At 39.4% G+C, this 25,480-nt stretch overlaps 1 protein-coding gene across 1 annotated transcript in view; it reads right to left on the minus strand.

The window, feature by feature from the left end:
• PIEZO2 (piezo type mechanosensitive ion channel component 2) overlaps positions 1 to 16,786 on the minus strand; it is a 177,841-nt gene extending 161,055 nt beyond the window's left edge. The window contains exons 1-2 of the mRNA XM_075144509.1: positions 16,702 to 16,786; positions 12,298 to 12,340 (exon numbers count right to left, since the gene is read on the minus strand). Coding sequence (XP_075000610.1) covers positions 12,298 to 12,340; positions 16,702 to 16,786 — 128 coding nt within the window. The remainder of the gene's footprint in view (positions 1 to 12,297; positions 12,341 to 16,701) is intronic.
• Between the last annotated feature and the right edge of the window lie 8,694 nt (positions 16,787 to 25,480).

Genomic DNA, 25,480 nt, shown 5'->3' on the forward strand with positions numbered 1-25,480 from the left:
CTTTATAAAGGTATTTGGCTTGGCTTCTAAATACACCTTTGCTCTACTGTTAGAGAAACACTATGATGTATGTAAGCAACCTTCAGCCATCCTGATAAATAAATAAGTTTCAGGTTTGTTTGAAAGACTTCTCCAAGTGGGGTATATTTCAAAGTTGACTTTTCTTAAAGAACAAAAGATAAAACAGGTACGAAAGCTACAACGCGAAGCCATGTAAAAGGTCAGCTCCCCAGGCTATGGTTTAAGAAAAAGCAACAACTATAAAGTTTCTATAATGCTTAACTACAGTATAGCTCAAGAGAAGTTTTACATTGATTTCTCCCCAGTAGTGTTTTCTATTTAAAATGTTATGCAAGCATGAAGGAAGAATCCTTAATGTAGTAAAATTGTTATTATATTAGAATCAGGTATATTAGGAAGCATAGGACTAAGGCAAGACTATTTTCAGCAAAAGTGGGTCTTTTTTGTCAAAAAAAAAAAAAGAACAAGGAAAAGGATTAGTGGATTTTGGGCTTTTGAAATACAGTAGAAATAGATTTGGGCAGCACTTTCATTTGGAAAATCAGAAGTGCAGCATTGATTTAGCTAAGTTCCAAGCCCTTGCAACAGAAAGATTACAGATAAAATGTTCAAGAGTCATAAGGATTCTTGAGTTACAAACTCAACTTCTAAAGTGACTCAGGCACTTGAAAGATGTTATTTTGATGCTTTTGAACAGTTCAGAACATTAAATTGCTTGATTTTTAATGTTCCCAGAATCCAAGAGTCCCCTTTTTTTAAAGAAAAGAGGCTCTTCACAACCCTTTTGCCAAACTCAGCAAATTGGCCAAAATATGCCTAGGATCAAGCAGTCTTGATATCACTGCAAGTCTTTGTAAGACAGAGTTTCTAGTCAGAATTAGGACCACTGGCAAATGTATACTGACACTGCTGGGCCTCTGTTAGATCTGGAAATAAATTCAATTTGATCCCTCAGGCCCGACAACCCAAACTTAAAAAAAAAAAAAAGAAGGAAAGACAAAAATTGGGGAACCTGCCTATTCATAAAGCATCTTGTAATTAATAACGCTGATGTGTTTCTCATCTACACACAGCTGAACTTGAGATTTATCACAGGCATGTCACACGATTAAGAGATTCCTTATCTGCAAGAACTCTGCCTCCCGCATGTTTGCACACCAGATCTTTTGCTGGGTGCACAGGAGGCTGAACAGGACTGTCATGCTTCCTACAAGTAAGTGGCTTCTTGACTTCTAGCCTATCCATGCAGAGGATTAAAACATAGTGATCGCACAACTGTGCTTTACTTGTATAACAAACATTGTGATTTTCCTCTGGACTACCTGGTGTGATGTCCACTCTGGATTTTTAATATCCAAATTCTCTCTAAGTTAGAGAATTTAGAATTCTCTAAATTCTACAGAATCAACTATATTCTCTAAAATCTAGTTTATTTATTTATGCCACTAACAATCAATTTTCGCTTTGGTTCCATAATGTTTACTCTCATGAGATACACCCTTGAAGTCTACCGAGTTGCTTATATAGTTAAGGACTGTGTGTTCCAACATCTAGGAAAATCACATTGCTGCTTTCAATGTTGTTTAAAAGGAAGGTGTCAAAGTAGCTGCAATCAACCCAGAGCAAATACCTTTCTTGGCATATTACAGTGATGTACTCTAGAGAATAGCCATGATTACTATAATTATTTTAGGTAGAGATTGTTTGTGTTACCATTAAGATAATTGCTTAAACAGAAAAACGGGGGATTAAAACCTAGAAAATCTCTTAAATCTGCTCAAAACAAATGAAGTTACTTTAGTGAATGTTTACATATTTCATGATAGATAGTTTTATCACTTTTTTAATAAGGACAGCTTTGAGAAAATCCAGTAAGTAAGGAAGCAATTACTAGTCTGAGTGTTTTTAGCCATATGGTGATCATCTCCTGAAAAGCTTCTATAAAAAAGTCTCACTTGGTGAGTCTCTCTTTACCGTCTCACAGGTGTGCAGCACAAAGGCTACAAAACCATCACTAACAATATATTAAAAAATATTCTTTGACATGATTGTTAAGAAGAAATGTGCTTATTTTGCAAAAGATAGGATAGTATATTGCAAAACTTACACAAATGACATCTGTCAAAAGTCAGCTTTTCTTATAACTAGCTTAAGTTTAAAAGTTAGCTTAAGTTTAAAAAGTATGCTAAAAGGACCATTGATAGAGGAAATAATTAGAATAGAATGGAATAGAACAGAATACAATAGAACAGAACAGAACAGAACAGTTGGAAGGGACATACAACGATCATCTAGTCCAACTCCCTGACCACTTCAGGCCTGACTAAAAGTTAAAGCATGTTATTAAGGCATTGTCCAAATGCCTCTGACAGGCTGACAGGCATTGACAGCTTGGGGCATTGACCACTTCTCTAGGAAGCCTCTTCCAGGGTTTGACCACCCACTCGGTAAAGAAATGCTTCATAGAATCATAGAATCATAGAATCATAGAATCATACAGGTTGGAAAAGACCTCTAAGATCATCAAGTCCAACCGTCAACCCAACACACCATGCCCACTACACCATGTCCCTAAGCGCCTCATCTACACGTCTTTTAAATACTTCCAGGGATGGTGACTCCACCACTTCCCTGGGCAGCCTGTTCCAAGGCCTGACCACTCTTTCAGTAAAGAAATTTCTCCTAATGTCCAATCTAATGTTCAGTCTAAACCTCCTAATTTCCTAATTTCTAAACCTCCAAATTTCCTAATGTCCAGTCTAAACCTCCCCTGATGGATGCAGCTTTGAATCATTCCCACGCATCCTGCCACTGGATCCCAGCGAGAAGAGCTCAGCACCTCCCTCTCCACCTCCCCTCCTCAAGAAGCTGTGGAGAGCAATGAGGTCGCCCCTCAGCCTCCTTTTCTCCAAACTAGACAAGCCCAAAGTCCTTAGCCGCTCCTCACAGGACATGCTTCCAGTCCTTTCACCAGCTGTGTTGCCCTCCTCCGGACGCATTCAAGGACCTTCACATCCTTCTTAAATTGTGGGGCCCAGAACTGCACACAATACTCAAGGTGAGGCTGCACCAACGCTGAATACAGCGGGATGATCACCTCTTCTGACCGGATGGTTATGCCGTGTTTGGTGCACCCCAGGATGCGGTTTGCCCTCTCGGCTGCCAGGGCACACTGCTGACTCGTACTGAGCCTGCGGCCGACCAGCACCCCCAGGTCCCTTTCTGCAGGGCAAATAACAAAATATAATCCATACCTTGGAATAAGTAGGTGGTTAATCAAATTCTAAGCAAGAGTCTCGGGAGTTAACTGTGACAGATGTTGTATTTGCCCCTGGAGAGTAGGGTACTTGCTCACCCGACACAGAAAGTGCTGGTAGAAATGTCCCTACACTGCTGGGGAAAAAAATAAACCAAACACAGCAAAAAGCATGACTTTAGGATAGATGGAGCCTCCCTGAAGGTCCTTCCACGCCGACAACCAAACCACCCTGAAACAGGAACGGCTGCCCAGCTTCACAGATACAGCCTGGGGCTGGAGTTAAAAGCAGAAATTCTTCATAGGCCACAGCTCTTAGGGCACCATGAAACACAAGTGGTAAATGGGATAATAGTCCAAAACCAGGGACTTAGTAGTTCTGATCTCATTTCAGATTATGCTCGGTGTAGGGGCGAGGGTGGCTGTCCTGAAATTATTTCCTTCTCAGTGGGAGCAAGAGGATTAGGTTACTTCACAGGCTACTACGGCCTGTCCAATACAGGGTATTGTTTGTTAACAGGCAACCAGAAAAAGCTTTACTCACAGTAACTTGTGCCTGAGCACTCTGGACTGACTACACTCTGCTTTCAGTGTGGAATAAACTTTGGAATAAAAGTGGACATTGGAATAAAATCCACAAAGTTAAACTGGTTTAAAACTAGATTTAATGTGTTTCTATTTCAGTATTTAATACTGACTAAAAGGTTTCTGCTGACAGTATTAGGGAAAAAAAAAATTGTTTTCTTCGTATCTTTTTAAACAATGTTTTTGCTCTTTGCAAATATAATCCGATTTTTATTCTGGCTTTCTCTGTAACTCAGACTTTTATTTCAAAGTCTCACTTTTTGTCAGAGCAGCGAAGAAAACTCAATTTAAGATAGAACCTCAGGCATGCAGTATATATCAAATGAAACTGAAAACACATTTCTTCCCCATTTCCCACACTATAAACAACACAAATACTTCAGCACACACATGCACAAATTCCACAGTCACGGCCACCACAAAGTAACAAAACGAGGGAAGCTTTGAAAATTAAATTAAAGCAATCTCAATCCTCCTGTCTTCCCAGGACTCAGGACCCTGTGCTGCCCTTCGCCTGGAGACAAGTGCATGCACGTGGGAAGCCCCCCTCGCTCGCCATCCATCGCCCCTTGAGAAAAGAAGTGCAGCGTTGCAGCTGGAAGGACATGAATAAGCCCTTCTGGTGTGGTCCTCTGCCCCCAGATCCCTACCTATCAATTAGGTAACAGCCAGCCAGAGAAACGACTAAACTGAGATATCAGCCGGAAGACAACAATTCTGTTATAAGCAATAAACTGCTCTTTTATTCACAGCCTCCCAAGGGAAGGTGGGGAATTGGTTCCATCTCCTCAGCTCCCTACGTTACATTTTTCTGCCATATTATTCAAAGAACACACATAATTGTAATCACTGCAGAATAAATTCACATCCACTATGGGCATCATATATCAGACAAAGATGTGCCAAGAATGCTGAGGAAGGCTATAAACTAAGCCTTATCATATGTGAGGCCTGAGCGGGCACAGCAATAGAAAGTATAAACAAAACATCAGTTAATCTAATTTCTCTGATATGAAGCAATTAAAGGATGGTATGCTGTAAAAGAGAACCCTGCCGAAGTCAGGGGGAGTGCCTCGGTGCTCGAAACTTAAGCACTTGCTTAAGTGCTTTGTGGGACAGGAGACCAAAACAGTCATACAGGCTACTATGGTTATTTTTTCCCAAAATGGTGAAGAGGTGCCTGGCAGGGCTCTCCTCACGTCCCTCCAATTGCACCACTGCACCCATTTTTCCTTGTCTTCCCACACTCAAATTACCCAGTATTTGCAAAAAAACCCCACTGAACATTCAGACCGCACTGTTTCTTTTAAAATAACCTCTCAAGGATCAGACCCTGCAGCCTCTTGCAGCCTCTGGCTGAGGCAATGCTCCCAAAATGATGTCAATGGGAGCCTTGCCCAAGATAGGGCTATAGGATTCAGCTGTATGTGAAGAAAGGGCTTGAAATTATGGAACATGCTATCAGGATAAGACTTTATATTTCAAACATATATTTATTCTTTTTACTAAATCACCGAAGAGTGTGGGGAGGAGTGGGGGATGCCACTATAGAAAACCATATGGTACTTGGATTTCCAAGCCAGAATTGTGCATAATAAATATTTATAGAATCCAATGGTATTCTCTTCTTTCTGTTTATTCTTTACATGTCACCCAGAGAAACTCTGGCCGAGCACCAACCAAATATCCCAGCAAGTTACAAGCAATCTAAGCATGGGGGAAAGAGGGAAAACAGATCGCCAGTAGGCTCGTAATTAGCAACCTAGACCTGGAAGGAGACGCTTGGGAAGTGCCTCTGATGCGTCTGGATTCCAGCGCTCACCGCACGTCACGAGTGATTTCGGAAATTGAGTTCTCAGTCTCTGCAAGGGGTAGGGAAGATATACACAATATTTTTGGCTAGACCGAGCAGGGGCATGTGTGGAGCAGCTGCAAAAGCAGACATCCGTCTACTCTCAGAGACCAACATAGGAACAAAAACGCATCTCTCGGTGATGACAGCTAACTTGCTCCTGGCGTCTACTGGGAAAGCTGTGTCTCCCTACCTGTGGCACGTGGGCTGTTGTGTTTATTTTGCTTCAGACACAAATAATACAGGTTGTCCTCCTTATCACTTTGTGATTAGAAGGGTAGTTGAAGGAGCTACTGAAATACATAGAAGATGTGGAATATACCTTAATAGGAGCCAATCTTCTTATCTGGGGTCTAGCCTTGACATCGCAATCTTTTGGTCTTTTCCTCTTTACTTGAAAGTTTTATTCCCTTCCCTGCTCCTACCTCCTTTCCCTTTCCTTTCCTTGGTAGGAGAGCTACCCAACTACCATTTCATTCTTCAGAAATAGTAAAAGGATTTAGAAAAAAGCATAACAAGCCCACAAGTCAATACACAGCACTTTACTAACAGGAGCAGTTTTCACTGTTGATCACCTTCAGCATCACTTTAGCCAGAATCTGGGATGCTGCGTGTTACACCTTCTACATAGATGTTGCTGCTGTACAAACGGTGCAGATGTGTCATATTAGCATTATGTAGAACGGAAGTCACATACTTTTCCGTATATAAACATGTGACTTCAAATTAGTACGGAATTTTTGCATACCACAAAAATAACAATAATTTCAGAATCAGTTTGAAGCTATCAACCAAACAAAAGTTGTATCTTCAGTATGGAAAACTCAGGTTTTTATACAGATAATTCCATTTTACTAAGAAATCGGTGCTCAGAAGTTCCTTTCTCTGTGTCCCTGAAACAGCTATTTATTATGAAAAACATACTTATCGAATGTTGCCAAAAGTGTAATAACCACACATCTGTTATTCTTCAAATATATATATTTTTAAAACAGTTGGTATTTACTTAACATATAATAACAGTTATTAAATCATTCTTAAGTCTGTTTTGTGGAACCGTAATGTAAAGCATTACACACATGAGAGAAACACCACGGGAACAAATGTAAAAAGGGAATAGATGCACTGTTAGTAGCTGAGTAGTTACTAGTCACGTTAGAAATCACAACTCAGAGAAGAGTAGTAAGAGGACGACTGGAAGTTTGGAAACCCTGCAGGACAATGAGTTTTAAGAGGCCCAACACTGTTCATTTAAAGTTTTAAAATTATTAGATCATTTCTAGGTCAACAAATACATAACAACAGAAGACACTTCTGTAATCACTATCGAATCTACTAGACAAGGACATAAACTCCATCATCTGGTAGCTCGAATCAGAGAAGTTTCGATTTTTAAAAAAGTCCTTCTTTTGGTTTTAATTTTCTGCAGTGTGGAAGTGGCAGTTTCTCCAACGCTGGCCGTGGGTCTTTCTAGGCTCTGTGCTGCAAGCCTCACCCCAGCCGTGACCTGGAAAGACCCCATGGACTGCGTTACAGGAGAAGACCAGCTCAATGACTGACCTGACCCTCTTCCCTTTTGAATTTTAGCAGGCTTTGTGCATTAAGCTCTCCTTTTAATTGCCAGAGTAGCCAGGAAACAAGCAAAGTCACTGTTAATTGTTCATAACTATTTCACTTGAGAGTTTGAGTGAGACACTTCCACTGGGTCCTGCGTGTGACTGAAAAAATTTTAAGGCAGTGAGATGAACAATGCCTCCTGAAACACATTTTTAGTCCTATTTGGAACAAAGTAGAACAGAGCTGACTGCTTTCCAGACATTTTCATAAATATGTGGGTGTCATCTAAACACACACCAATAATGAACAATAATCCCCAGGTTAACAGTGGCAAAAAAAGTCATCCTATTTATCTACAAATCTTCTTGCTTTGGCTTATTAAAGATTATTAAAGAAACCATGTAAGGTGACAGTTTGCTTGACATGCAGGTATCACACATGCTCAGCATTTTAAACCATGTTTCTTGTAGGACAGCATAATACAAGCCAATATTTTTCACAATTCTGCAAATTTCTCCAAAATGTTCTACAGAAAACACAGTCAGGGACTGCAGTCAAGGTCACCTTGGACAAAGGTGATGATTACTATAGTATGTTACAATTAGCTTATTTGTAATGTCTCAAAAAACAATCAATAACATAAAGACCTTCATTTAAATCTATCAAACCCACATATACTCCATCTAATTGAAAAGCTCTTAACTCCAGTCATTTCCTGGATATAAAGCTACTTTACTCAAGCTCCAGCATTTTTAATTTCTCTCGCACTGAAAAGCACCACCCTCAGCTCACAAGTAATGCTTACATAAAAGCCTCACAGTCAGATCTCTTGGTGCCTCTATGTTTTTCAGGATATGAAGACAACAGCAATGTAAACACTCTACTATTGCAGAATAAACATCATGTAACCACAAAGCAGTGATGACATAACCTGTATATTATCTGGGCTTAATTTTCTGCAATGTAAACTGAGTGTCCACATCTCCTGTTCCTCAATCCACTCTAAAACAGCCTGTTAAGAGGAACATTTTATATGAATTTTCCAGTTTTTAAGCAAAGACATATTCCTCCTTAGGTCATTACTGTGAATGTCTTTCCTTTTGTGCATCTAAAAATCTTGCTTCCTCCTGAATAAGAATGTCCTTGCTCAAACAACACATTTAAATACTATTGATATTTCACAGCTGACTCAGGTGTGCCTAAGTCAACAGCTTGCAGAGATTATGTTTTTAAACAGCAAAACATGTGCTGCTGCTGCTTCTTTTCTTAGTGTTCGTATACATAATACAAGAACAGCTCCTAGGAATCAGACCTAACATAGATGTAGCCCATTAACCTGTTTCTATCAGTGGCCGTAAAGGGATGCCTACTGAAGAGAATAAGACTAAGGAAAGCACGTGGTGATACACCCCTAGAATAATCTCTCAGGTTTGAGAGATCTGCACACCTGGGATTTCTACTTCTGTGACTGCAAGTTAAGTGCACTGCCTGCATTGAAGTATTACATATAGTAAACTGTATCCCTTTGTTTACTTTGGAAACTATTCCTTAAGGCATAAGAAATACTGATCTTAAGCAATCACATACAATATTATATTAAGCAAATATTGCTATAAAGGAGTTAACACTGGACTTCATATATATGCTATTCATGGATCTTTGTTATTGCTGATATACTCATCATACAAAAGCTTGTGTTAAAAATGGTAAAGATGAATATTATTATTAAAGGTAAAAAGATGAATATTATTATTAAAAAAACCCCAAACCTTAATAGTTCTACCTGTTTAAAGGACTTTATTTTTCTTGTTTTCTCTTTGCCTGTTCCCTGAAAAAGCTGATATGAGAACACGTTTGCTTCTATGATTATGGCAAGCCAAGTACATTCAAATCTTCACCCATCCTTCCTAACTAATGTGCTGCTTTAATTAAAGTTACTCCAGGGTGACAATCAATCTCTCAGGGTGCAGAAGTGCCATCTGAAAGCCCTTCTTCTTTTCAAACTTCTTTTCATTCCATCCCATCCCATCATGGGATCTGCACAGTAATCTCTTCTACATGTTTGCCTCCTCTCAGGCAGGCTTCTCAGCTGTAATTCAGTCTATTAAGAATTCTCTGTGTTTCATGTAGTACATACGTTGCACGTACACAGCTAGTGAGGGTTCTCCTTGTTGTTTTGGAACATTTCAGAAGTTGGAAGTTGCCACAAATAGAACTTCTAATGAACTCAGCTTAAAAAATTGACCATTTTCCATTGGCAGTTTCAAACCCTAGACTCAAGGTATCAATTCATTCTAGCACTCCTCAAAACTACCTTTTTGGCCATTCTGATGGAGACAAACAGCACCAGCAGGTGCTAATTTGTAATCTTACAAGAAGAATGGGGTGATGAAAGAATCAATATTTTACTGTAGTGCCCTTCAGACATGTATGATATCATGCTGAATGAAATGCTCATCAAGAAACCAAATTGGATGTAACTTGAGAAAAAAGCACAACATATTAAAAAGAACCCCTTGATGATATCAAACTTAGCAACTGAATGTAATTTTCACTAATATCCAACTTTTTTTGCAGTGTTGTTAAAAACACTCTATCTCTAAATAGACAACATCCAGTAAGGTGTGACAGTTAAGAAATTTCTAGTCTGATTCTTGATTTGGCACTGTGTCTTCTCAAGTTGATGTTTATGAACCACAGCCCCTACTCTGATGCTCTAACAAAATGGAATCAGTTGTCCTTTCAATCAATACTGTGTCTTATGCTATCTACATAACGGGTTTAACAGAAACTACTGGTTAAGTAGTACACTTCACATTATGTTTGTTAAAATTACTTTTAAAAACTTCTAAAAATTGCCAATATTAAAAATTTGAGGCAGAAATATTTTAAAAATTAATTTTGATCAGAAACCTATCCAGGAGTACTAAATATTGACCCTATGAAAGACTGCAATTTTCTACTCAGTTTGCCTATATTACTGGGGCATTTTTAAGCTCATGGGACAGTAGGAGAGACATATTTTTATTTAGTGATCTGATTAAAGTCTTAAAATATTTCTGACTGGTGGGAAGCTATGAAATGAAAATGCCCATGTTTCCTCAGCTACAATATGGTAAGTATTCCATATCAGTCTGGATTTTCAAGTTGTGATAAAAATATATGGCAACAAAATGGCTTTTTTGTTTTGTTTTGTTTAAAAATGTTTGGCCAAAGTCTTTACAGGAATGACTGTACTGGTATCAAGAGATTTACAGCAGAAATGAATTTGACCTCTATATATTATTTGGTGGAGGAAAAGTGCTTTTATTGCTCTGTAACGTTTTACTTTTAAACTAACCCAAGCCTGTAAAGCTACAAAGATAGCTCTCTACCAATGAAAAGCTAAATTTCACCAAGACAGATCTTTGTCACATTCAAAAATAATTCGCTTTTCTATGTTTCCTTTGAAGAACCAAAATATTATGTAGCAATGTAATATTTGTGGCTGTGAGAATAACAAGAAAACATAATCTTTCCATGCCCTTCTGTGTCTGCTATGTGGAAAAGAGCACTGTCCTTCAATTTTGGCAAATGCAACATCTAACATGGAAATCTAATACATTTAGCTGAACAAGTAAACCAGGCTGACCCTGTGCATACTCCCTCGGGATCATAACATAGATGCTTTCAAAATCACCTACTAAAGAAAGAGAATTACTAGTCATTAGAACGCTGGCGTCTCCTTAGAAACTTCAAATATGTTCTTATATATATACACATTCTCTATATGTTCTTATAGAGAGATGGGTGACCACCTTTCAGAGACCACAAGTCTGTGGTACAACTCCTGAAGACCTGGCAGATATTTAGAGATAGCCTTAATCCTTCCCCCAGGTGCCACATTTCTAGACGGAGATCAGAGAAAGTCAAGTATTTAGAAATTTATTTCTTCAAGTGGTGTTAGTTAAGCAGACTCCTCCTATAAAAGGATGATATAGAAAAAACTTTTCATATATTGCTGCCAAGATCTGAGAATCTTTATTACAGGTAGGAGTTAGGGTAATTAAACTTAAGCATCAGTCTTGTTGTAGCAAAAACTTGTTTTGTTGTAACAAAAACTTTATGCAAGGTAAAGGTTAGAAGAAAAATGCAGCTTGCTTTCTGTTTGTGAGAAAGGAAGCAAGTAATTAATTTTCTGTTTCATATGATTTGTATAGCTATTTATTGACTTCAGAAAGGCCTGATTGTCTGTAGGGTTTGCTGAGATGCCCCAGGCAGTACGCACAGTATGCACTCATGCAACATGAGGAGAAATCCCTTCTTGCCCCGTCAACAGCGACCTAAGCACATTGGTGTACAACTGCAAGCCACTCTATTAAGGGAAAACAGCAAAACTTTACTCAAGTGGAGAGCAGATTCTACATTTGTAGAAGAATAAACATGAGATTGAGCATCTGAACTTCAACATCAGATCACTCTTTACTGGGCTTGGCCTAGTTTAATATCCAAGAGAGACACATGTTCATATGTTTCTGGTATGATCACCTTGTGGTTAAGTTTGGCTGCAAGAAGTTCTTGCACTTGAGGAATGCTGAATTCTGAATTTTCCTCTGATGCTAAATAGCTCTCTGCTAGCTTTGGTCCTTTTTCAACTTCATTTACTTTTGTCAACTAATATGTCACAGGTTAGAAGTTTCATGGAAAAAATAATATGAGCAAGAGCAATATTTTCATTCATAAGTTAAGACTTCTGCCCAAACAGTGTGTCACCTTTTTTAATACTAGCATGCTATATAGTCGCCAGCAAAAAACATTATGAGCCAAGTTCATATGGTGAATAATTTGCTTCAGATCAGCTGGGGAAAGAGAAGAGGACATAAACAGAAAAGCTGAACATATATGTGCATGACACTGCATAACTTCCTCCTAAATTTGAGGTCATAGATACATTTGATCAGCTAAAATAAATAATTCTGCAAACTTGCCCATGCAATTTTTCTTCCTTTTCTTTTTGCACTGGTAAGGAAATAAATTTATGGCTTACCTTTCAAAACCAATCTGCCGTAATGTTTTCTCCCATGTTGAACCTGTACAAAGAGGAGAAAAAACAAACACCCTCAGTAAAGAACCTTTATTATATGGACACTCTTACTCTTCTCCTTTCCTTGTGCAGCTGGGATCTGTATAGTAAGGTGATTTTTCCACCCCTACAGAAGTACTTGCAAATAACATCTGTTTTCCCCAGAGTGAAAAACTGTGAAGAGAGGCTACCACCAGGTGACATAACTGTGTGGAGGGGTATATATACCTATATAGCCTATATAACTCCTTTACATTGCAAAGCAGGCGGTCACTGCTACAGTTCACTGTGATTCCAAGGGTGGTCTCTTCTACAGCAACGTGATCTGTACATGACTCCTGAAAGCGCTGAGCTGGCATCTCACATCACGCACTCCACATTTCAGCTTTTCATTTTACTGTAGTGTTCGCCTGATTCTTGTTGAAAGCTTTACAGCTCCTTCTGAAATCCAGCCCTTTTATTTTTAAGCAAAAGCATGAAGATGTATTTCTGCTTTATTGTTTAACCCTTCATACTCATACAAACGACTGCAAAGGACTCTTTCTCAAAACGATCAAGTACTCAGCCCCACAAACTACTCAAACGGGCAGGCTCATCCAAAGAATTGCCCTCAGTATTTCTGATGCACTTAATACAACTTTTACCTAGATTTTCTCAAACATACCCCCACACACACTGCAAAGCATTAGGTGACCAGTTTTCAGCTCTTGGTAGTTTTTCGCTTATTGCCGGTCTCTTTCTTGCTACCATTATGTGGTCATTATAAATACAGGCTACTAAGAGCACAAATCTCTCAAGTCATGCAGATCTGCAAGGCAAATATGTAGGAGGACATGAAGCTGGGTCATGGTTTGCTCTCTGTCCTTTTACACTCCTGTGGGAAATGTAACAGGACTGCATGCAATGTAAGCAATTACAGTTCCTTTTGAATGCTTCATCTGAAGCTTTAAACTGAAATCAGAGAAGTGACAATAACTCCTGTTGCTGATGCAGTCCGTCACCTAAAGGGAAATATAGGTTAGGAACAAACAGTGAGTCTCTGTGAGTGACATTTAGTCGCACCAGAGAAACTCAGAGACAAGCAGCAATGTTGCTGAGAAGTACTGAGAAAGAGTGGAAAGATATGAAGGAAAGCAACTTTGTCTGATTTAAATCTGGAGAATTTCAGGATTAAATGCATATTGTGCAGCGAGTGCCCATACAAAGACTATAACAAAATCATGGATTAGATTCTTTCCACTGACAATCCAAGTCCTACTTGCCAAATTAGTATGGGAGATAATATTAGCAGTCAGAAAAACCTCTGCAGATGTATCTCTTACCATCATTACCTTTCCATTCTGTTAAAGGTATCAGCTCAGAAATCAATGACCTGCTGTGTTTGTAGTATGGTATTTATCTCTAATCTGCAACATGTTAAATATTTGAATAAGACCTAGTAGATGCTTTTCATCTTTGAATTTAGGATACTTACTGCCAATCTAGGTAAGAATCTAAAAACTCAAGTTCTTAGAAGTTTTGGGTTTGAGGGTTTGGTTTTTTTGTTTTTGTTTTTGTTTTTTTTTAAACCTAGCTACAGAAATCTTTCTACTCAGTTGACTAAACCTTCCGGTTTAGCCCAAGGAGAATGTGGTAAATTTCTAAAGTAATGATACAATTTTTCTGTACAATATTATCTAGTATCTGTCTGGTTTGCAAATCATAGACTGAGCAAATAAAAACTGAAATTAATAAAACCCCAAAAGTTAATTTCCTTATAGGCCTATTTCGTGCAAGGCTTCCTTCACAGTTCCTAACCGGACAGCCAAAGAATGAAGTTAACATGGGCCTGCGGAAAATAAATTATGTGTAGTAATCTCTGGTTTTTAGAAAGAAGAAAAGAAACTACATTAAAGTATATGCTCCTAAAATCAACCAAAGTCCAACACTTCACTCCATACAGGAAGGATTTGGGTTGGCTAAGGGGTAATTTCACGGCTGGTTCCAAGCATGGTCAGTATACCACATTATACTCTTCTGGAACCCTTTCAGCATTCAACTTCTCACCGCCAGTTGCTTCAAACGTCAGTCACACACATATTTTCAGCAAAAGGCTCTAAAAACCTTTTCTAATGATACTTTAGGGCAATGGACACAAAGCTTTTCTGTTCAGGACTGTTACAGCTACAGCCAGTGATCAATGTAACGACACTTTTAATTGTCCCCATTCAGTCCAAAGCAGGCAGCCATTTCAGGCCCATATCCAGCAGAGGACACAGCGATAACAGGCTTCAGAACTGAGATGGAGAACGCTCTACCTTCACTTTATGGAAAAAAATGAGTCAAGTTCTATTCTGGAATCAATGTACATTGTTTGATCAGTACAGGGAGCTTCTACTGTGGGACCTGTATTTGCTTGAGGCGAGGCAAGACTTTTGCCTGCACATCTACATAGAATATCCTTCCATCAACACTAAGTTCATATTTTATAAAAACAAGTCCTCTAAAGACATTTTTAAAGCAGGAAACAAACATTTTCACACACATTTATTTCAAATAAACATGAAAACCAAAAATCATGTGTAGCACAATAAACTGTCAACATTTCATTGAGATAAATAAAGAACCACTCCATTAATATCTTCTATTATGAGTTATCCTCCAAACCCACCATCTTCTGCACACCCCTGGAGTATATCTGGTTTCATGTAGCACTGACGAATCAAGTCATTGCTAAAAAGATGACTGGGCCACTCCACAGGTAAGTGCAGAGCAGACGCAAGCAATTCTCCATATAGTTTATGCAATCCTGCTGGCTCTGAAAGAGTATTCAACAGTTTTTGAAGTTTGAAGATTTGAAGAGTGTTGAAGAAAAGAAATCTCAACAGTACCTCTTAAAGAACAGAGTAGTACTGGCATCTTCAGTCAGTGTTTCTATGCTTTCCACTGTTGTGTATACTAGTTGTATGAATTTTTCACCCCATGATTGGCTACACTTCAGTTGTATGATATATAGAGAGTTCTACAGGGGGGGGAGAGAGAGAGAGAGGAAAAAAAGCAAAAGAGAAAAGGGAATTGGGTCTCCACTGGTTTGAAATAATCTCTTGGCTGCAGCTGGCTAGCAGAACACTCTTTGAAATGCATGTGACTCCTCTGAAGCAAAGCCTGCCAAGAACACAACTAACATTTCATATTAAAAAAAATACATCTTTTTTATGGAGTCTTATTTTAAAATGTTTATGATCTAAACATTCTGTTTTAAGATTTGCCAATTCCATTCTCAACAGTATCAACTTCTACACTGCACTAACAGCCAAAAGTAAATACCCTGAGGTAACAGCAGCACTAAGAAGAATAACGCCATTAAAAGTCTAGAAAACTTATTATTTGATTTAAACCCTACCCGGTGCTTCCAAAACATTAAACAAGATTTAAGTCACGTAACTCTCATTAAAATCAAAACAGGAGTTTTTCATGAATTAAAGACTTGATCCTGCTCCCAAAGAAATCAATAGGAATTTGGCTATTCAATTCAGTCTTTCTCTCTGCTGGGACTGTGGAAAACATTCACCTGTTGACTTTCAGAAACAATCCACTGCTACACTTCGGTTGCTAATTAATTTGGCTTCTCTTTGCTTTCTGTTTTTTACCACCATGTCAAAAATACCAAAACTGTTTATAAGAATGCCTTAATTTGGTACCCATGTAATTAAGCTTTTGTTCCAAATATTTGCTCCAGAGTGCCTGACCATTCCCATCTGTTCCAAAGATTCTGTTTCACATTAACAGCGCTAGCTTTAAAATTCTTCAAAAAGATGAAGCATAATGTACTTCCAGAATTACTGCTCACATTTAATAGCAACAATGGTAAAATGCACATCATGCTCACATATGCACTCAATGAAATCCTAGCATAAGAATGAGAGTATAAGAATGTGAGATTTAATAAGATAAAATGAAAAACATCTTTCTGAAATGAAAAGTTGTCTTCTTTGACAGGTAGGCTTTCATTTATATGGCAGTTTCTGTATTTGGTTTGGTTTGGTTACAACGCTCTGCTTACTATGAACTTACTCTGAATGAGAGGACTTATAATCCACTGCTAGGCTGCTCACCTTTACAAACCATGAAGTTGCCTAGCTCTGAAGTGCAATGGTAGGCTTAGGAAAGACACAGAACAACATAATCATAGAATCATGGAATACCAGGTTGGAAGGGACCTCAAGGATCATCTGGTCCAATCTTTCTTAGCAAAAGCACAGTCTAGACAAGTTGGCCCAGCACCCTGTCCAGCCGAATCTTAAAAGTGTCCAATGTTGGGGAAAAATATTGGGTAAGTGATTTTCAGCCATTCATGGAGGTTGCACAACTATTCACTTTGAGCCGTACCATGCCCTATCTGCCAGTACAGCAGAGGTCTGTAGCTGTTCAGGGAGAAGTCTGGCATGCACTGTAAACGCACAGCAAAACACATGCCTCCTACACCATCCCCATGCAGGTATGCATGAAGGTCCCTATGGATTCTGTGGTCCCTATGACCATGTGCAGTGATTACCCACAGTCCTGCTACCTTCTCACTTCTCTAGAGTTAGTGGCTACTTTAAGAACTACATGCCTGTGTCTGGCTCTGCTCTTGAGGCTTTCTAACAGTAAGAATAATAATTCTTGCATTCTTTTCTCACTGTGATCTCTCATAAGGACCAGAGGGAAAAAAACGACTTAATTGAACCAAAAGACATTGTTTGGCATCTTTCAATAAGCATTAAGCGAGCCTGTCAGAATTCAAGTATACAATGGGAATAGTATGAAAATCTTCAATGACTGGAATAGGACAAAACATCTGTAAATTACATCAACTCAAAGGTAAAAAAAATTTTTGGAGCCCATCAATGGGGTATCACAGAGAGTAACCCAGGCTCTCTGAAGGAACCAGCAAGGTACCAGACATAGCACATTCACACTTAGCTCATGAGAGTTACATGCAGGCGTGAGCTACATAACCCTGTTATGATACATTAGAAACAGGTAGATATTCTTGGAATAGAAACTGCCCTGATCTTTTCTCCAACATTTTGAAGGAAAAGAGTTTCAGAGGAACTGCTGATCTTGTACTGGTTGGAATATTCCTACCAATTTCAAAATTTTGATCTGAAGCCTGTGACACTTACTAGTATTCTTCAAACCAGAAAAACAAAACAAAACAAAACAAAACAAAACAAAACAAAACTTTCACATATTCAAGAGATACAAAACAGTGATACAGAATACTCCAGAAATGGAAAGAAACACTCTGCTAAACCTTTCAATTGCAGGTGCCACTTCTCGACTCTGAGAAACAAACAACTTAGCAGAGAACAGGGCAGGAGTTCACAGTCTAGCCCAGCTGGACGAGTCGGGGACTCGAGTATCTGAATCCACACCTAAAAACTCTCAAGAAACTGGATGAACACACTGGCTTGTCCTGCTATCTGTAGAGACTCATGTACCATATAAACCATTTGAGGTTTCGCAGTCTATCTTCAGTCGATTGGGGAACGTTGCTCTGCTGTATATTCTCCTTCATCAGCTTAGTACTTACTAACCAGTTACTAACCAGTACTACTAACTAGCTGAAATGTACACAACTGCAATTGATAAAAACTGCCATGTTTGGAACGTGTTGGTTTCAGCAGCTTTATATATTATTAACAGTCTTCCCAGTTGCTTATTCCCAGTAGCAAATTTCTACCTTCTCCCAAACAAAAAAATAAATAAATAATGTTTTCTCAGGAATCTACTTTTTTGCTTTTTAATCAGTATAGAACCACTGGTTTTATGAAACACACTAGTAGTTTTGACTACAGAAATGCATGTGGCATAGGAAAGAACTTTTGCTTACCTGCTCCACAGTACCACAGAGATATTATTAGCACTTACTTACCTGTACATTGGCTATCCAGTAGCTAGTTACATACAACGTGCCTCTTACAGAAATTATCATTTATCTCATGTGAAGTGGCACCAGACAATGCTACCTTGGCATTTAGCATCTGTCTGTCCATTTTGAGAAATAAATCTCTCTTACACTTCACCTCTTCCTTTGATCCAAACTACCTAGGCTGCATCCTGCACTCATCGCTTTGTAATCTGATCACCACAGTATATCATCTGGGATAATGACATGACTTTCTTTTAAAATGAAGTCTCTTAATATGGCATATTACTACTCTGCTGTGTCCATGCTGGTGTTTTAATTTAGATCAGGAGAGTATTTCTTGAGCAAATCTCTTACCATGCTTTGGTTTGCATGACAGAGTGATCTCCGAGTGCACAAACTGGATTCCTTTCACATGAAACTAAACCGCACCCAAAGGACACAACTGCTGTGTTTCAACCACTAATGGGCATTCGGGCCGCATGACCAGACCAGAGCTAATGCACAGTAAACCCCACTCAAAACATGTATCGTGTGGCAGCCAGGAACCCTGCACTAACTGCTTCCCTCCTATCACGCTATGCTGCTTGCTAAGGCAGATGCAGCTCACCCCAGCACTCCCAGTCCCAGTCCCAGAGTGCCCTCAGAAAAGCTTTCCAGTCACAGTCACCTCGAGGGATGAAGGGGCAGATCAGGGTGCTCACCCTTAGGATTGTTTTCTGGGCTGCATCCCATCTGCTACAGTGAGCAGGAGCCTTTCTACTGCCCTGATGTGCAAGCAGGGTTGGACTGGATGCTCAGCACAGCCACACTCCCCACAAAACCCCAGGGAGCCAGTTCTGTAAGGCACAACAGTGGATTATTTCATTTTTAAAACAACTTCTCAAGGAGAAGGAATAAGGGAAAATCTGGGCCGTTATGGTGTGCTGTGCATACTGAAGAGACTAAAACCATCAGTAAAATAGAAGTGGAGGGCCAGTGGTCTAGGATTCTGGCTAGATGAAAAAAGTGATTACTGAATAAATACCAAGAAAGAGGTCATACCAAGAACAAAGACCAGACGTTGCAAGTCTTTACTTGCCTTCCACTCACACCAGCTTTCAACAGATTTTTGACTGAATAAAGATCCCTACATGATAATGTCATGGGAAAGATTTATTGTGTATTTTCTCCTGTGAAGAAAATATTAAATTATCATTGTGAGGTACAAAAATTGCTTTCCTATTAAAAAAGAAATCTTGATTCAGTCCATGTTAACCGGAACAATAATCATCATCAAAAACACTACTTCTCCTCTAAGGAGATTTTAATGAGTGGGAACTTATACTAATAAAATGAGCAGACTAGGAATATAGAGCAAAGTGCAATATTTCTGACACTATGTTTGTGTGTGTGCACAGAGATGCATATTGCTTTAACATGAGTATTAAGAAGACAACAGCTATGGTAAAGCTGTTAATGGCTGTATCTGGCAGTCACTCCTTCCAGGCTGCGGCTTCCCTGGGAGCTCTGGGAGCCCAGAAGGGTCAGCAAAGCTCCCACAGATAAGTGGGCACCCTAAAAGAAGCTGCTCCACAGGCCTAATCCATATTCTTTGTTTTGATCTTGATTAGCACCAGAATTGGAGGGCTGGGAGAGGATTGTTTTTAAAATTGATCATTTAACTTAAGGTAGATAACACAATGCGAAATATTCCCTAGTGCACCTGGGACATAAGTGACCCAGAATCTCGCTGCTCACATAAGACCATGCCAAGTGGAGGGAGGGACAGATCCCAGCTCACTTTGTGTGATGGCAAGACCAGTGTCTCTAAGCCTGATCCAAAGTCTATAGAAATAACTGGAAAGATTTGCATTGAGTTAATGGGCTTTGATAGTTTGTCTGAAATGGAAACAAATAGCAATAAGGAATAGTAAAAAAAAATCTGTTTTTCAGTAACGTAAACAACAGCTATTATTTCTACCCCAGTAATAGAGTACTGAGGTGCAGTGTTCTGTGGATAATTCATTTGGGGAGAATGGGAGCAGAGGAAGAAAAAGTTTCAGAATTTAAGACATTAAATGGGACACAGCTTGTTTTAACTGTGAAGTTTATGTATTTTTATATGAGAATAACACACACCATTGTATATGTGAAGATGACTTATTAATTAAACAGCAAGTTAAGAGATGTGTGGAAGAAATAATAACTTCGAAAAAGAAAATTTGGGAAAGTACTTTCTACGTTTGTTCTTCCATGCCAGATTTTTTACAAATGATACACAGGTAATAAAGCCAATTTAAATTGACTGAATTGCTTCACCTTTTTTTTTTAATCAGCTCTTTCACAAGGATGACAGGTTCCATAGTTTTTGTAAGAATGACTTCTTTTGTCTGCTTAGATATAGTATATCAAAAACACTTATAGGTAATCTTCCCCTGCAACACACACATGCTTAAAACCACTCTTATTTTAACCTCATTTCATTTCAAATTTGTTTCCTGAACAAGGCAGCAAAACAGCAAAACCCACAGCACTAGAAAATCTTTGGGGAATGTGTTTAAGATGAAACCCAAGATAGCTAGTTAATGGAAAGCTTTTTTGTTTATTGTTGTTTAATCTATTATTTATCTATTTGTTTGCTGTAATGGTTGGTTGGTGGTTTTTAACCCAAATTTCCAAGGATACTGGAGATTTGAATTCATTCTGGCGTCTTTTACTTTTGTTTTTTAAATAGACCTTTCCCCCTGACAGTAGACCACTGCAAAAAAGGATGAGAAAAGGACTTTGCACACTGTGCAAAGCAGAACTTTGTAGGTCAGCAGCACAGAATCACACTGCAGGAGTAAAGTGGGAAAGAATCAGATGGTCCATGGATATAACCGATCTCTTATTCTTTTTTACAGCAGAAAAGGGTGTCAGGGCTCTGAGGAGCAGCCTCAAGGGAAGGTGACATTTCCTGCCATTGCCATGGGGGATGTCAACCTCAAGTCAGAGAGTCACTGAGCTTGAGAACATCAAAGTTCTGCTCCAGACCTTCTGAAAGGAGGCCAAATAATAACTAAACGGGCCCTTTTTCAAATATGGAAGACTGGCTTCACTTTGGTTTTCAAAGTAAAAGCAAAAGAACTTAAAGAAAACTTGTAGTAAGTTTTATTTTTCATAAATCTGAAGAAAATGAGATTTTTCTCCATTTTTGTTGGCAGAAAAATTCTCTCCTCTCCCACCCCAACCAACACTGCTCTGTCTGCTAAATAGTATCTTAGAGGCAAGGTTTTCGCTTCAGAGCGTAATTGACGGGCATCCTTCCAATTTCTAGAGCTACCCTCTGCTTAGTTTTATTGTAACATAATATACTGTTATGAATAATAATGTCGACCTAGTTTCCTGCAGTGATGAATGTGTGCAGTGTGCCAGCACAAGGAATTTGCTTTTCATTGTCTCATTTTCTCTTTTTGTCTCACCAAAAGAAGGAGAGGTGGGCAAACGTTTCTTCACGAATTCTGCAGCATAGACATATGGGAAGGGGGAGATAAATAACAAGTATGTCTTCAGTAGCACATCCATATACAAGAAATTGTGGATGAGAGAAATAAGGATAGGAAGGTAGGAAATCTTGCACAGAAACAGGAGGAACATTAAGATGACAGAAAACCAGCGTTCTAGTGGTGGTATCTTTGACTCCACTAACATTTTGTAATGCATACCTTTTCTCTGAAATTGCTTTTTTTTTTACATAGTTTTTTCTAAAGATAATAAAGAACCATTTCATTCACACTATTTCCCTCATAGATTAAGGAAATACTCGCATAGGACGACGAAGACAGCAACACATTGTTGGGAGGCCTGAGGACCTGCCCATATTCAAATTTTTCAGCAAAAAAACCCAAATTGTTTCAGTGGCTAAAATGACACTAAATACAAAGATGTGAAGTGATGTGTGAAGGATAATATCCAGAATAAACTTCAGAAAACTGGCTTGAGACGTGTACAACCTTAGCAAACCACCTTCCACAGAAGCAGAAAACAGCACTTTCAAACTCTCCTTCTGCTTGCATGCCATTAAGAAAAGGCAGCAGTGACTGCACCAGGCAGCAAGACATTTAGGGCATGAAAGCTGACTCACTCCCAGAGACCTCTTCAGAAAAGAAATCTGGATGCAGAAGGACGTGCTCCTCTGGGCAGCAGTGTGAAGTGGCCATGCAGACTCAAACAATCAGGGAGAGGGAAACGCTTCCAACAGATGTTATTTTTCCTCCCTAGCAAATATAAAGATGCCTTATCTAGTTCAGCTGACAAGTATAAACACGTATGCACTGAACAAAGGGTTTCTTTTGTTTTCATTGTCTTTGCAGAGCTTACAATTCTGTGATTTCACTCAAATTTTCCCAAAGCTCTAGTCTGTGAGAACTGAAAGGGCAAAGCTCTCCCGCCTTCCAGCTCCCGTTCCTCTCAGTCAAGAGGCAGTCGACTATGTAGCTATTAAGCTGCTCGGGGTCAAATGAACAGGCAAAAGAATTGGAGAAAACAGAAGGTGGTGAGGGGCCAGTCGCAGACTCAGCCCAATCCTTCACTTCTGGACATTGTAAAACACTGCTGCCATGGCTGCCACTCCCTGGGTGAGGAGCCCACATGGACAAGGGGGTTGCAAGGAGTTCGGGCAGCTGGAGTCTGTCCGAGGCCCCGAAGGGCACAAGGGAGATGCACCAACTGCAGAGAGACTCCCCACTCGCCCCCACCTCTCCCTCCCGACTCAACGAGTGCACAAATTTTGGCGTCCTCTGCAAAGCCAGGAGAGACCAGCGTCACAGGCTTTGCCTCCTGCAATCTGTTCCCCTGCACACCTGGAACATCTGCTGGATTTCACTGCCCCTGGCAAGGGACAAGAGCCACAGGTAAGCGTTACTGATCTGTGCTCGGCTCATGACCTGTGAAATAGCCACAGTCTGGCCACTAGAAGTGCCCAGACAGATTTCACAGGGATCCAATGCTGTGTGATTGTGTTCAGTTTCATCTGTAATAGACTGCAGGATTGCATCCAGTGTACTAGCAGATCATTTCACAACACTTAATTAGTTTTCATTAGGGTGCCACAAATAGCATGAGGACTATCAACAAATTAAAGAAATCATCGGGTTGCCTAATCATTCCCACTTTCAAAAGCACTCCATGCTTTTTGCCTTGCATGCTTCAAGTAGTTTACAAATAGTTTGCTCTTTCTACAGTTACGTGCTTAATTAGGTGTATTAGGAGTAATTTCTCCCCATTTAGTTTGTTTGGCTAAATTTAAGCCAAAAAACCAGTAAAAGCACTGAAACTTCTGCCATTCTCATAAGTTACTAGATGACAAGAGTATTCTCACACTTACTTAAAGCGTGCTTATTTTGTCCTCACTGGAATGTGTTTTAGCTAAGTGCTTCATTAGGGTATTAACAGAGTCATACCTTTTGAGTAAATACTGAAGAGAATGATGAGCGGTAATGATTTCCTACTCAGCAGGGATTTTCATGTTACAGAAATCACGGGCAATTTAGACGTGTGACTCTCAAATGCATTCTTAAATCAGGTATTTTATTTATTCACGTGCTGCTTCATTGCCTTTAGAAGTGGTACTACATCAGGCCTAATAGAAAAGGGACAAACAGCACACTGCATTGTTTGCTTCCTTTTAAAGATACAGGGCCAACAACAGCAACGCTTCAAAGCTAGCACCAGTTGGCGAGTTCTCCCAATCCAAGCAGATCTGAAGAACTAGAAGGTCCCACAGCGGGATCAGGTGATGGAGCACAGATACAATCAATGCCCTTAGAGAATAAGCAGTTTATAAAGCATCTTCATAGGTGTATTAAAAAACATATTGGAAACATCCTTGTTGTGCTCAAAATAAGACACACCAGAAATGCTACAGTTCAAGATGACTTTGTATGAAGGATATTGGCCCAATTTCTAAAATTTGCCTCATGCCAAACTTTTCTCTGCATCAATTTTAGAAATACTGAATATAGAAATCAGGGCATCTTGGCAACATTTTCCGCAAGGCATAAAGCCTGTCAAAATTTCTCATCTTTGCCAGCTGGAATGCATTGAGTGTATTTTATGTGGTTGCAAATGTGAGCTATTCACAGTAGTGGGGGACACTGTACCTGTTACAGGCTGAAAGAGAAGCAAAGAGGTGGAGGAGAGAAAAATATATTCAATACGAAAAGTGGCTGAAAAGTATAAAAGCGATCAATTTCTAACAAAGAACAAGTCATACATAAAAACATTGATTTATATTGGAAAGAGATGTAAGTGCCAAACTTTGCACTAAATCTAAACTTAATTTATATCTAAATTAATCTAAACTTAATTTAATCACCTTTTATCTGGAGTGACTTCTTTAAAGACACTTTGTATGAGAAAAAAAATTAACTCACAGTCTAAAACCTGCATATCACCTCTTCTAATTACTATTCTGGAAAGGAGCTTTAGTGGCAGAAATAATATTTTTTTTTTTCTATCTCACTAATACATGTTTGTATTTCCTAACAACGCTTTGGTACATTTCTTTTTTAAAGTCAGTGGATGTAAAGCAGTAAGACTTCACTGGGGCTCTCAATAATATTTCATCCAGCTTTAAAAATTACATTTTCTAGGGTGTATTTCCTGGAGCTTTTACACCTTTGACATCATCACTATATCTGCATGGGACAGAAGGACAAAATGATGCCTAACTGATCCTGCTTATGGGGGAAGAGGGCTCTAGAGAAAAGTGCAGAGGGCACCATGTACTAATAACTGAGTACGTGGAGACGCAAGAGGAACTCACTTCAAAAGGATGCTGCAATTGTTTGTGCTTGCAGATGTTTGTGCTAAAACATCTGGCTTCCAAAATCACGCTGCAAAGCAGATGATACTGAATCACAGTCAGGATCTCACCCCTCACTCCAGCTCAGATTAAACCAAGATGTAATGGTAGCCACATCTATACGTAGCCAGGTACGCACCCACTGGCACATCAGTGGAGGTTTGCTGACGAGCAGCTCCAGACTGCAAGCACTTCCCATTCCTTCCTATGCAGAGGTCCGGCAGGAGGATAAGTGATTTACGGAGACTGCTCCCCGCTGCTGACACAGCTGCCCACAGTGTGAATTGGGCAGCTGTGATGGGAGGGCCAGCTCTCCCTGGCAGGTACACAACCTGTCCCCACCACAAAATAAAAGACGTCAGCTAAGCATAGTCCAAAATACCAAAACTCATAGATAAAAATTGACTACAGCTATCCGGTATTAATCT

The sequence above is a fragment of the Calonectris borealis genome, chromosome 2 (assembly GCF_964195595.1).
Source record: "Calonectris borealis chromosome 2, bCalBor7.hap1.2, whole genome shotgun sequence".
Classification (NCBI taxonomy): domain Eukaryota; kingdom Metazoa; phylum Chordata; class Aves; order Procellariiformes; family Procellariidae; genus Calonectris; species Calonectris borealis.